The sequence below is a fragment of the Heterodontus francisci genome, chromosome 6 (assembly GCF_036365525.1).
Source record: "Heterodontus francisci isolate sHetFra1 chromosome 6, sHetFra1.hap1, whole genome shotgun sequence".
NCBI lineage: Eukaryota > Metazoa > Chordata > Chondrichthyes > Heterodontiformes > Heterodontidae > Heterodontus > Heterodontus francisci.
This window is the reverse complement of record NC_090376.1, coordinates 95,341,096-95,353,746: the sequence shown is the minus strand read 5'-3', so window position 1 is coordinate 95,353,746 and position 12,651 is coordinate 95,341,096. Positions and strand designations below refer to the sequence as shown.

General features: G+C 42.9%; 1 protein-coding gene across 3 annotated transcripts in view; it reads left to right on the top strand.

Moving 5' to 3' along the window:
- The window catches only part of LOC137371455 (porimin-like), a 60,083-nt gene that overhangs the window by 37,420 nt on the left and 10,012 nt on the right, over window positions 1-12,651 (top strand). For all 3 annotated transcript variants that reach the window (XM_068034085.1, XM_068034082.1, XM_068034084.1), the window contains 2 exons: window positions 436-609; window positions 1,828-1,981. In XM_068034085.1, the coding sequence (XP_067890186.1) occupies window positions 436-609; window positions 1,828-1,981 (328 nt within the window). The remainder of the gene's footprint in view (window positions 1-435; window positions 610-1,827; window positions 1,982-12,651) is intronic.

The window sequence follows — 12,651 nt, the reverse complement described above, 5'->3', positions numbered from 1 at the left end:
AATTTGGCTGAGTCTTTCTTTAATTTGGAAAATTTAAAATGATATGTTAGGCAATCTGTGGAGAGACGGAACTGAATCAACAGTGCATTTCTCCCACCACAATCAGAATTGTATATTTTGATTGGGGGCTTAAACTTGAGCGGTCGGTCGTAACAACTGTTCGAAATCTTACTCATGGTTAGCCCGAAATCTATTGTCTAGGTTCAAACTTAAGCACATTCTTTAAATATATCCTCAGTAACTTTTGTCATCAGTGTTATTTTAAAATATCACTTTTGGATTACTTTTAAGTTCCTCTGGGCACAATTGTTTTTCAGTATTTAATACTATAGATGCTTCTGGGTCAGTTTCTGCTGTGTATTTTCTATAATGTCTGAATGATATCCTTCTGTGTCATCCATTTCTCACTATGATTTTTTTTTCCTCTGCTACCAGCTCCTACTAACCCAAACACTGTACAAACAACCACTAAACCTGGGAACATTACAGCAACTATGCCATCAATCAACAGTACTGAGAGCACTATAACAACTGTTCATACAACCAGTAGGCCAACAGCCACCAAATCTGGGAATAGCATTGCAACTACTACCACAGCTAATAATACAAGTATGTACCTTTAAAGGGAGGTAGTGAAATTTTAGGGTTAATCGATTTTTCTTCATCTAATCAGAGTGTATGATCATGTAAAATATTCAAAGTTATTGCTGCCATTTTGTAACATTGAATATTCTCAGTTTTAGTCAGAAATTATTCTTCGTTTTTTTTCAGTAACAGCTGAAAAATTCCTGTGGAATTGTGGGATAAGGGGGGAAGTGAAAGTGAAGACCTCATTTATGATTTAAACCTGTTGATTTAGATGTGTGTTCAGCAGCATACATAAAAGCAGGGTTGAGTTGAGACATAGTGATAAGTGTAGATACTTGGCCATAGACATTTGGGTGTTGGGGGTGGGGTAGAGTGGGGGGCACAATGGTGAATGGTAAGGGATAAGGTGCCCCTGATATTGGGTTTCATTTCCATCAAGCAAACGAAGCAGAAAGAACCTGCTGGTGAAGAGTGAAAGACGATTGGGCCATGACTATCAGAGGCTGGCGGGGAAGAAATTGGAGGTTGGGGTGGGAGGGGAGTGGCAGTGGTCTGCTTTCTTTAAATGTGGGGTTACGAGGAGCAATCCAGCTCTTCTGGCTCCACATTCAGGAAAGTATATTTAAAATACTTACTGCCCTATAGACCTTAACCAATATAGTAACAAGGCCTCGTCTTCCTGTGCTGACTGCCTGAGCAAACCAGTCTTGCAGTGTGGGCCTCATGATTTTGGTCATTTATATCCAGATACAAAGGGCCTAATGCCTGTTTCATGAGTGAGCACTAAACAATTTTTTGTCCTTTCCCAATATGGCAGGTGGTACAATTTCAGGCGGGAATGTGCATGCACTTCCTACCCCTCATCTTGGAGACTTAGTAGGCTTGTTAGTGCTACAGACAGGTGCTGTGTAGCCTAATTTCAAGGCATGATCTACCTTTTATAATAATCAGAATTTGGGACAGTTCAATGGATGTACCTTTTAACTAATAAATTAAAATCAAAATCTATTACAGTACCATTATTGCAAAATTATGTCAGCAGCGTCTAGAACAAGATCTTGAATCTACTGTGAAGTTGTGCTACAGTACTGTACACAAGCTGGATTTATTGGTCTTGATTACTATCTCAGCGTTTGCTCTGTGATCAGCCCTATCATTATTGGTTTGTTCACAAAGATTCACACTCAATTTCTGTTAAGCATCCTTATTACTGTTTTCATTTCTTTTCTCCTTTTTCAGGTGCTGGCATTGCTACAACTGCCTTGCCCATAGTTTCACATTTTGATATTGGAAGTTTTGTAGGTGGTGGTGTGTTGGCTTTGGGTGTCATCGCTGTTTTCTACTTTGGAAGAAGATTTTGCATTTCCAGAAATGGTACTCGGTACAGAACCATGTAAGAAACCTGCATCATGTACTATGCAAGTGCAAGTCTTTCCTACTCTAATGTTGTTAGAAGTTTCATCCTTACGGCTCCTTGATTGCTCAACTAGTTAAAGTAGCTCAACCATACATACCAAGATAGTTGCAGGACTGGCTGGGTAGCAGTGGAAAGATTGGTCTCATTGCACTTGGTTCAGAGAGGAGAACACTTCTAAAATTCCCAGACTGGTCTGTGATAGACTGAAGTACCAAGGATGACTGATGTCTATCTGTATCTGTATCATGAAAAGAGAAAGCTAGAATGGAAAAGGGCATTTAAAGGTTCAGAATCAAAATCATGATTTTTGGTTTGCACTATTTTAAACTTTATTGAAATTAGGTTTTGCCATAGGCTCAGTGCTGTCAAAGAGCAGAGGGATTTATTTATTTTATTTAATTCGAGATACAGCACTGAAACAGGCCCTTCGGCCCACCAAGACTGTGCTGACCATCAACCACCCATTTATACTAACCCTACACTAATCCCATATTCCTACTACATCCCCACCTTCCCTATATTCCCCTACCACCTACCTATACTAGGAGCAATTTTATAATGGCCAATTTATCTATCAACCTGCAAGTCTTTGGCTGTGGGAGGAAACCGGAGCACCCGGCGAAAACCGACGCGGTCACAGGGAGAACTTGCAAACTCCGCACAGGCAGTACCCAGAATTGAACCCGGGTCGTTGGAGCTGTGAGGCTGCGGTGCTAACCACTGGGGGTTCAGGTTCAATGACAGCACCTTAAATTTATCAGACTGCTTCAAAAAAAAGTTAATGGTTTCTACATTTTATTACATGTTATAGTATATAAAAACTATGAGGTAATAATCCGAAAGGTAAAACCTTAGACCTCGGTTAGAATACTGTTTGCAGTATTGGGCTGCACACTGTACAAAGAATCTTGGGTCTTTAGAGACAGACTTGGAAAAACTGGGTCTTTTTTCATTAGATCTCAGATTGCAGGGTAATATGATGGGAATGTTTAAAATTAGAGTCTTAGAGTTATACAGCACAGAAATAGGCCCTTCGGCCCAACGCGCTTGCACCAACCATCAAGCACCCATACAATCTAATCCCATTTTCCAGCACTTGGCCCGTAGCCCTGTACACTACGGCGTTTCAAGTGCTCATCTAAATACTTTTTAAATGTTGTGAAGGTCCCTCCCTCTACCACCCCTCCAGGCAGTGTGTTCCAGATTCCAACCACCCTCTGGATGAAAAAGTTTTTCCTCAACTCCCCTCTAAACCTCTTGCTCCTTACCTTAAATCTATGACCCCTGGTTACTGACCCCGCCCCCCCCCCCCCCTCCAAGGGAAAAAATTCCTTCCTATCTATCCTATCAATGCCCCTCGTAATTTTGTATACCTCAATCGAGCCCCCCCTCAGCCTTCTCCATTCCAAGGAAAACAACCCCAGCCTATCCAGTCTCTCTTCATAACTGACATGCTCCAGCCCCGGCACTGGCTCCAGCCCAGCCCTGGTGAATCTCCTCTGCAGCCTCTCCAGTGCAGTCACATCCTTCCGATAGTGTGATGACCAGAACTGTACACAGTACTCCAGCTGTGGCCTAAACAGCATTTTATACAGCTCTTGCATAACCTCCATGCTCTTATATTCTATGCCTCGGCTAATAAAGGCAAGTATCCCATATGCCTTCCTAACCACCTTTATCAACCTGTGCTGCTGCCTTCAGTGATCTATGGACAAGCACCCCAAGGTCCCTCTGACCCTCTGTACTCCCTAGGGTCCGACCATCCATTGTTTATTCCCTTGCCTTGTTAGTCCGACCAAAATGCATCACTTCACACTTCTCAGGATTAAACTCCATCTGCCATTGCTCTGCCCATCTTACCAGCCCATCTATATCATCCTGTAATCTAAGGCTTTCCTCTTCACTCTTTACGACACCACCAATTTTCATGTCGTCTACGCACTTACTGATCATACCTACTATATTCAAGTCTAAATCATTAGTGTACACTACAAACAGCAAAGGTCCCAGCATCGAACCCTGTGGTACCCCACCGGTTACAGTCCTCCATTTGCAAAAAATAACCCTCGACCATCACCCTCTGCCTCCTGCCACAAAGCCAATTTTGGATCCAGTTTGCCAAATTACCCTGGATCCCATGGGCTCTTACCTTCTTAACCAATCTCCCATGCGGGACCTTATCAAAAGCCTTACTTAAGTCCATCTAGACCACATCAACTGCTTTACCCTCATTGACACATCTAGTCACCTCAAAAAATTCAATCAAGTTTGTTAGATATCTCCTTGACAAAGCCATGCTGACAATCCTTGATTACTCCCTGTCTCTCCAATTGGATATTATTCCTGTCTCAGAATTTTTTCCAATAATTTCCCTATCACTGACATTAGACTCTCAGGCCTTATCCCTGCTACCCTTCTTGAAAAATTGTACCACATTCGCTGTCTTCTAGTCCTCTGGTACCTCTCCTGTGGCCAGAGAGGATTTGAAAATTTATGTCAGAGCCCCTGCTATCTCCTCCCTTGCCTCACATAGCAGCCTGGGATACATCTCATCTGGGCCTGGGATTTATCCACCTTTAAGCCCGCTAATACAGCTAATACTTCCTCCTTTTAAATGCTAATTTGATTAAGTATATCACAATCTCCCTCCCTGATCGCTACACCTGCATCGTCCCTCTTGATAGTGAACACAGATGAAAAGTAATCATTTAAAACCTCACCTATGTCCTCCGGCTCCACACACAGATTGCCTCTTTGATCCCTAATGGGCCTCACTTTTTCCCTAGTTATCCTCTTTCCCTTAACATCCCAAAACATCTTGGGATTTTCCTTTATCTTGTCTGCCAGTGATTTTTCATGTCCCCTCTTCGCTCTCCTAATTACTTTTTTTAAGTACTCCCCTACACTTTCTACACTCCTTTAGGGCCTCTGCTGTTTTCAGCACTCTGAATCTGCCATAAGCCTCCTTTTTTTTTCTTTATCCAATCCTCTATATCCCTTGACATCCAGGGATCCCTTGATTTGTTGGTCCTACCCTTCACCCTTACGGGAACATGTTGGACCTGAACCCTCACTATTTCCTTTCTGAATGACTCCCACTGGTCTGATATAGACTTTCCTATAAGAAGCTGCTCCCGGTCCACTTTGGCCAGATCCTGTTTTATCATATTGAAATCTGCCTTCCCCCAATTCAATACCTTTATTTCCAGTCCCTCTATGTTCTTTTCCATAACTACCTTAAATCTTAGAGTTATGGTAACTATCCCCGAAATGCTGCCCCACTGACACTTCTACTACTTGTCCGGCTTCATTCCCGAGGATTAAGTCCAGTACCGCTCCTCCTCTTGTAGGACTCTTTGCGTGCTGGCTCAAAAAGTGCTCCTGAATGCACTTGAAGAATTCCACCCCTTTAAGCTTTTTGCACTAATACCGACTATTACCTAATAATTGCCTACTATTATTACCCTATTATTGGAACAAGATAGATACAAGTATAAAGGAACATAATGTAAGGAATAGGAGCAGGAGAAGGCCAAAAGGCCCATCGAGCTTGCTGTGCCATTCAATAAGGTCAAGGCTGAATTTTTACATCAACTCCACTTTCCTACCCTATCCTCATATCCCTTGATTCCTTTAATGCCCAAAACCCTATCAAATTCAGTCATAAATATATGAGTACGTTGATTGAGCATCCACAGCCCTCTGGAGAGAAAATTCCATAGATTCACAACTCTGAAGAAATTGCTGCTCATCTCTTATCCTGAGACTATTCCCCTTAGTTCTAGCCTCCAGCCAGGGGAAACAGCTTCTCAGTATCTACCCTATCAACCCCTCTGAGAATTTTATATGTTTCAATTAGATTATCTCTCATTCTTCTAAACTGCAGAGAATATCGGACAATTCTACTCAATCTCTCCTCATAAGACAGCCCTCTCATTCCAGGAACTGTAGGCTGTTTTTATTAGTTAATATATGAAGAACAAAGAACAGTACAGCACAGGAACAGGCCATTCGGCCCTCCAAGCCTGTGCCGATCTTGATGCCTGCCTAAACTAACACCTTCTGCACTTCCGGGGCCCATATCCCTCTATTCCCTTCCTATTCATGTATTTGTCAAGATGTCTCTTAAACGTCGCTATCGTATCTGCTTCCACCACCTCCCCTGGCAACAAGTTCCAGGCACTCACCACCCTCTGTGTAAAAAAAAAACTTGCCTCGCACATCCCCTCTAAACTTTGCCCCTCGCACCTTAAACCTTTGTCCCCTAGTAACTGACTCTTCCATCCTGGGAAAAAGCTTCTGACTATCCACTCTGTCCATGCTGCTCATAACTTTGTAAACCTCTATCATGTCGCCCCTCCACCTCCGTCGTTCCAGTGAAAACAATCCGAGTTTTTCCAACCTCTCCTCATAGCTAATGCCCTCCAGACCAGGCAACATCCTGGTAAATAAAAGCACCCTTCCGATGAAGGGTCACTAACCCGAAACGTTAACTCTGCTTCTCTTTCCACAGATGCTGCCAGACCTGCTGAGTGATTCCAGCATTTCTTGTTTTCAACTCAACATCCTGGTAAACCACCTCTGTACCCTCTCCAAAGCCTCCATGTCCTTCTGGTAGTGTGGCGACCAGAATTGCATGCAGTATTCTAAGTGTGGCCTAACTAGGGTTCTGTACAGCTGCAACATGACTTGCCAATTTTTATACTCTATGCCCCGACCGATGAAGGCAAGCATGCCGTATGCCTTCTTGACTACCTTATCCACCTGCGTTGCCACTTTCAGTGACCTGTGGACCTGTACACTCAGATCTCTCTGCCTGTCAATAGTCCTAAGGGTTCTGCCATTTACTGTATACCTCCCACCTGCATTAGACCTTCCAAAATGCATTACCTCACATTTGTCCGAATTAAACTCCATCTGCCATTTCTCCGCCCAAGTCTCCAACCGATCTATATCCTGCTGTATCCTCTGACAATCCTCATCATTATCCGCAACTCCACCAACCTTTGTGTCGTCCGCAAACTTACTGATCAGACCAGCTACATTTTCCTCCAAATCATTTATATATACTACAAACAGCAAAGGTCCCAGCACTGATCCCTGCGGAACACCACTAGTCACATCCCTCCATTCAGAAAAACACCCATCCACTGATACCCTCTGTCTTTTATGACTGAGCCAGTTCTGTATCCATCTTGCCAGCTCACCTCTGATCCTGTGTGACTTCACCTTTTGTATCAGTCTGCCATGCGGGGCCTTGTCAAAGGCTTTACTAAAGTCCATATAGATAACATCCACTGCCCTTCCTTCATCAATCATCTTCATCACTTCCTCAAAAAACTCAATCAAATTAGTAAGACACGAGCTCCCCTTCACAAAACCATGCTGTCTCTCGTTAATAAGTTTGTTTGTTTCCAAATGGGAGTAAATCCTGTCCCGAATAATCCTCTCTAATAGTTTCCCTACCACTGACGTAAGGCTCACCGGCCTATAATTTCCTGGATTATCCTTGCCACCCTTCTTAAACAAAGGCACAACATTGGCTATTCTCCAGTCCTCTGGGACCTCACCTGTAGCCAATGAGGATGCAAAGATTTCTGTCAAGGCCCCAGCAATTTCTTCCCTTGCCTCCCTCAGTATTCTAGGGTAGATCCCATCACGCCCTGGGGACTTATCTACCTTAATGCTTTGCAAGACACCCAACACCGCCTCCTTTTTGATAATGAGATGACTGAGACTATCTGCACTCCTTCCCTAGGCTCATCATCCACCAAGTCCTTCTCTTTGGTGAATACTGATGCAAAGTACTCATTTAGCACCTCGCCCATTTCCTGTGGCTCCACACATAGATTCCCATCTCTGTCCTTGAGTGGGCCAACCCTTTCCCTGGATACCCTCTTGCTCTTTATATATATTTATATATATATATATATATATATATGTATGTATAAAAAGCCTTGGGATTTTCCTTAATCCTGTTTGCCAATGACTTTTTATGACCCCTTTTAGCCCTCCTAACTCCTTGCTTAAGTTCCTTCCTACTGTCTTTATATTCCTCAAGTGCTTCATCTGTTCCTAGCCTTCCAGCCCTTACAAATGCTTCCTTTTTCTTTTTGACTAGGCTCACAATATCCCGTGTTATCCAAGCTTCCCGAAACTTGCCAAACTTGTCTTTCTTCCTCACAGGAACATGCTGGTCCTGGATTCTGATCAGCTGACGTTTGAAAGACTCACACATGTCAGATGTTGATTCACCCTCAAACAGCTGCCCCCAATCTAAATTCTTCAGTTCCTGCCTAATATTGTTATAATTAGCCTTCCCCCAATTTACCCGAGGACTACTCTTATCCTTATCCACAAGCACCTTAAAACTTATGGAATTATAGCCACTGCTCCCAAAATGCTCCTCCACTGAAACTTCGACCACCTGGCCGGGCTCATTCCCCAATACCAGGTCCAGTACGGCCCCATCCCTAGTTGGACTATCTTGAATAAGGGCCAATAGACAACTTTAGAACAGAGGGCAGGCAAAACTTCTTTACACCAAGAGTTGGGAGGATTGAATTTACTTCCAGAGTTGGCAGTTGATATAGAAACTAAATTAACATTAAAGATTAGATTGGATAGATGGTTAAAAGGAAACGAGAATTAGGTGTGTTTGTGTGATTAGGGCTATTTGGTCGAGTGGGCGATAAATGTCAGCATGAACTGGTTGGATAAAATGGTCTGTTTCCTTGTTGCATGCCAGTGTGTAAAATAATAAAGAATGGGTTTATGTCTTGAATTCCTCAGTGAGTTCCAGATTGGAATCAGGGAAAAAATCTTTCAATTTCACAAGATGGGGAAGGAAAAACTGGGAGCTGAATTAGCATTGGCTACACTTGACACTGTAGTCAATTACAGAATAGCATAGGAAAGGTCTGCAATCAGGACCCTTTCACAATGGCTCTGGAATGTTGTATGGCTCATGTGAAATAGAAAAGAGCAGAAATAACCTGTCAAATAATATTTAACCAAGTTTAAATAACCTATTACCTTCTGATCATATTTCCTGACTTAACAGGTTCATTCACAGATGTGTTGTGATGAGATCACTCTGCTGATATGCAAGGAGCACAAGAACAGTGATATCATTGTTTCCCTAATTGATGACTGCCAAAGAAAGTCAATTACTTCTCATTTCAAATACTAATACTCTAAGCTATTTCTATTTTAAAGAATGAAAACATTGCCTTTATATAGTGCTTTTCATGTCCTCAGGCTTTACAGTCAATGAATTACTTCTAAATTGTATTCATTATTGTTTTGTAATTAGACACCAGCCAATTTTCACTAAGGCCCTACCAATATCATCAGCAACAACTTATATTTACATAGTGTATTTAACGTAATAAAAATCCCAAAGTGCTTCACAGGAGTGTTGTAAAGCAAAATTAAGAGCGAAGCCACATAAGACGATATTTGGGCAGATGGCCAAAAATTTGGTCAAAGAGGTAGGTTTTAAGGAGCATCTTAAAGGAGGATAGAGAGGCAGAGAGATATATGGAAGGAATTAGAGCCATAGTCATTTACGACACAGAAGGAGGGCATCCGGCTCATCGGGTCCATGCCAGCTCTCCATGCAGCTATCCAGTCAGTCTCACTCCCCCGCTCGATCCCTGTAACCCTGCAAGTTTATTTCCTTCAAGTGGCCATCCAATTTCCTTTCGAAGTCATTGATTGTCTCTGCTTCCATCACCTTTATGGGCAGCGAGTTCCGGGTCATTACCATTCACTGGGTAAAAAAAGTTCTTCCTCTTATTCTCCCTGCATCTCTTGCCCAAAACCTTCAATCTGTGTTCCCTAATCCTTGTACCATTAATTAATTAGCGCAGTTTTTTCTTGTCTAACTTATCTAAGCCTGTCATAATCTTGTACACCTCTATTAAATCTCCCCTCAATCTCCTTTGCTCTGAGGAGAACAACCCCAGCTTTTCCAACCTAACCTTGTATCTAAAATCACTTATCCCTGGAACCATTCTGGTAAATCTCCTCCGCACCCTGTCAAGGACCCTCACAACCTTCTTAAGTGTGACCAGAGCTGGGCGCCGAACTCCAGTTGGGGCCTAACCAGCGCTTTATAAAGGTTCAGCATAACCTCCGTGCTTTTGTACTCAATGCCTCTATTTATGAAGCACACGATCCCATATGCTTTACCAACCACTCTCTCAATATGTCCTGTCACCTTCAAAGATTGATGCACATGTACTTCCAGGTCCCTCCATTTCTGAACACTCTTTAGAACTGTGCCATTAAGCATATATTTCCCATTCCGTCTGCCAGAATGCATAACCCCACACTTTTCAGTATTAAATTCCATCTGCCACTTTGCTGCCCATTCTGCTAGCCTATCTGTCTCATTGCAGGAGGTTCATATCATCCTGTTTGCCACACCAAAGTTAGGTGTCATTGGCAAATTTTGAAATTTTACTCTGTATTCCAAGATCCAAATCATAACAATACATAACTAAAAAAGCAGTGGTCCCAGCAGTGACCCTTGGACAACACTACTGTCTACTATCCTCCAGTCTGAAAAAGAACCATTTACTACGACTCGCTGTTTTCTGTCCTTAAGCCAATTTTTTATCCAATTCGACACTGAGCCTCCTATTCCATGTGCCTCAGTTTTGTTAACTCGCCTTTTATATGGTATCTTATCAATCGCTTTCTTAAAATACATATAAACAACACCCACCTCATTCCCTTCATCAACATTCTTTGTTACTTCATCAAAAAATTCAACTAGGTTAGTCAAGCATGATCTTCCTTTTACAAATCCGTGCTGGTTATCCTTAATTACCTTGATCCTTTCTAAATGTCTGTTGATTTTATTCCCCCTGATTATTGTTTCTACCCACCACTGATAAGCAAACTGGCCTGTAGTTGATAGGACTGTCCTTATACCCTTTCTTGAATAAGGGTGTCACATTTGCCACTCCTCCAATCCTCTGGCACCTCCCCCATATCCAAAGAACAAAGAACAGTACAGCACAGGAACAGGCCATTCGGCCCTCCAAGCCTGCGCCGATCTTGATGCCTGCCTAAACTAAAACCTTCTGCGCTTCTGGGGCCCATATCCCTCTATTCCCTTCCTATTCATGTATTTGTCAAGATGTGTCTTAAACGTCGCTATCGTATCTGCTTCCACCACCTCCCCTGGCAGCAAGTTCCAGGCACTCACCATCCTCTGTGTAAAAAAAACTTGCCTCGCACATCCCCTCTAAACTTTGCCCCTCACACCTTAAACCTATGTCCCCTAGTAACTGACTCTTCCATCCTGGGAAAAAGCTTCTGACTATCCACTCTGTCCATGCCGCTCATAACTTTGTAAACCTCTATCATGTCGCCCCTCCACCTCCGTCGTTCCAGTGAAAACAATCCGAGTTTTTCCAACCCCTCCTCATAGCTAATGCCCTCCAGACCAGGCAACATCCTGGTAAACCTCCTCTGTACCCTCTCCAAAGCCTCCATGTCCTTCTGGTAGTGTGGCGACCAGAATTGCACACAATATTCTAAGTGTGGCCTAACTAAGGATCTGTACAGCTGCAACATGACTTGCCAATTTTTATACTCGATGCCCCGACCGATGAAGGCAAGCATGCCGTATGCCTTCTTGACTACCTTATCCACCTGCGTTGCCACTTTCAGTGACCTGTGGACCTGTACACTCAGATCTCTCTGCCTGTCAATAGTCCTAAGGGTTCTGCCATTTACTGTATACCTCCCACCTGCATTAGACCTTCCAAAATGCGTTACCTCACATTTGTCCGAATTAAACTCCATCTGCCATTTCTCACAAATTCTGCCCCATCCAAGCCCCTAGCACTGTGAGTCCCAGTCAATATAGGGGAAATTAAATTCACCCACCACCACAACCCTGTTACCTTTACATCTTTCCAAAATTCAGGGAAGATTGGAAGATTGTGGAAAGCCCTTCCGCTATCTCCATCCCCACTTCCTTTAGCAACCTGGGATGCAAGCCATCCAGACCAGGTGACTTGTCTGCCCTAAGCATAGCCAGCATTTTAAGCACCTCCACCCCCCTCTCAATTTTTACCCAATCCATTGACTCTACACTCTTCGCTTGTCCCAATATTTTGTCAGTTTCCACTTCCTTAGTGAACACTGATACAATGTACTCATTAAGTATATTAGTCATGCTCTGCACCTGTAAGCATATATCACCCTCTTTGTCCCTAATAGGCCACACTCTACCTCTTACTACCTGCTTACTGTTTACATGTCGGTAAAAGATTTTTGAGTTCCCTTTTCTATTGACTGCCATTCTATTCTCATGTTCTCTCTTTGCCAGTCTTATTTTCCTCTTCACCCCTCCTGTCAACTTATTGTCTATGGCCTGGTTCTCACTTAAAGAATTCACCTGACATGCATCATACATCCACATTTTTTTCTTTCATCATAGTCTCCATCTTCCTCGTCATCCAAGGAGCCCTGTTTTTGGTTCCCTTGCCTTTCGCACTGGTTGGAATATATCTAGTCTGTACCTGAAGTATCTCTTTCTTAAAGATAACCTATTGTTCCAATACAGCTCTTTCTGTCAGTTTTTGGTTCCATTTTACCCTGGCCAGATCCCTTCGCATCACGTT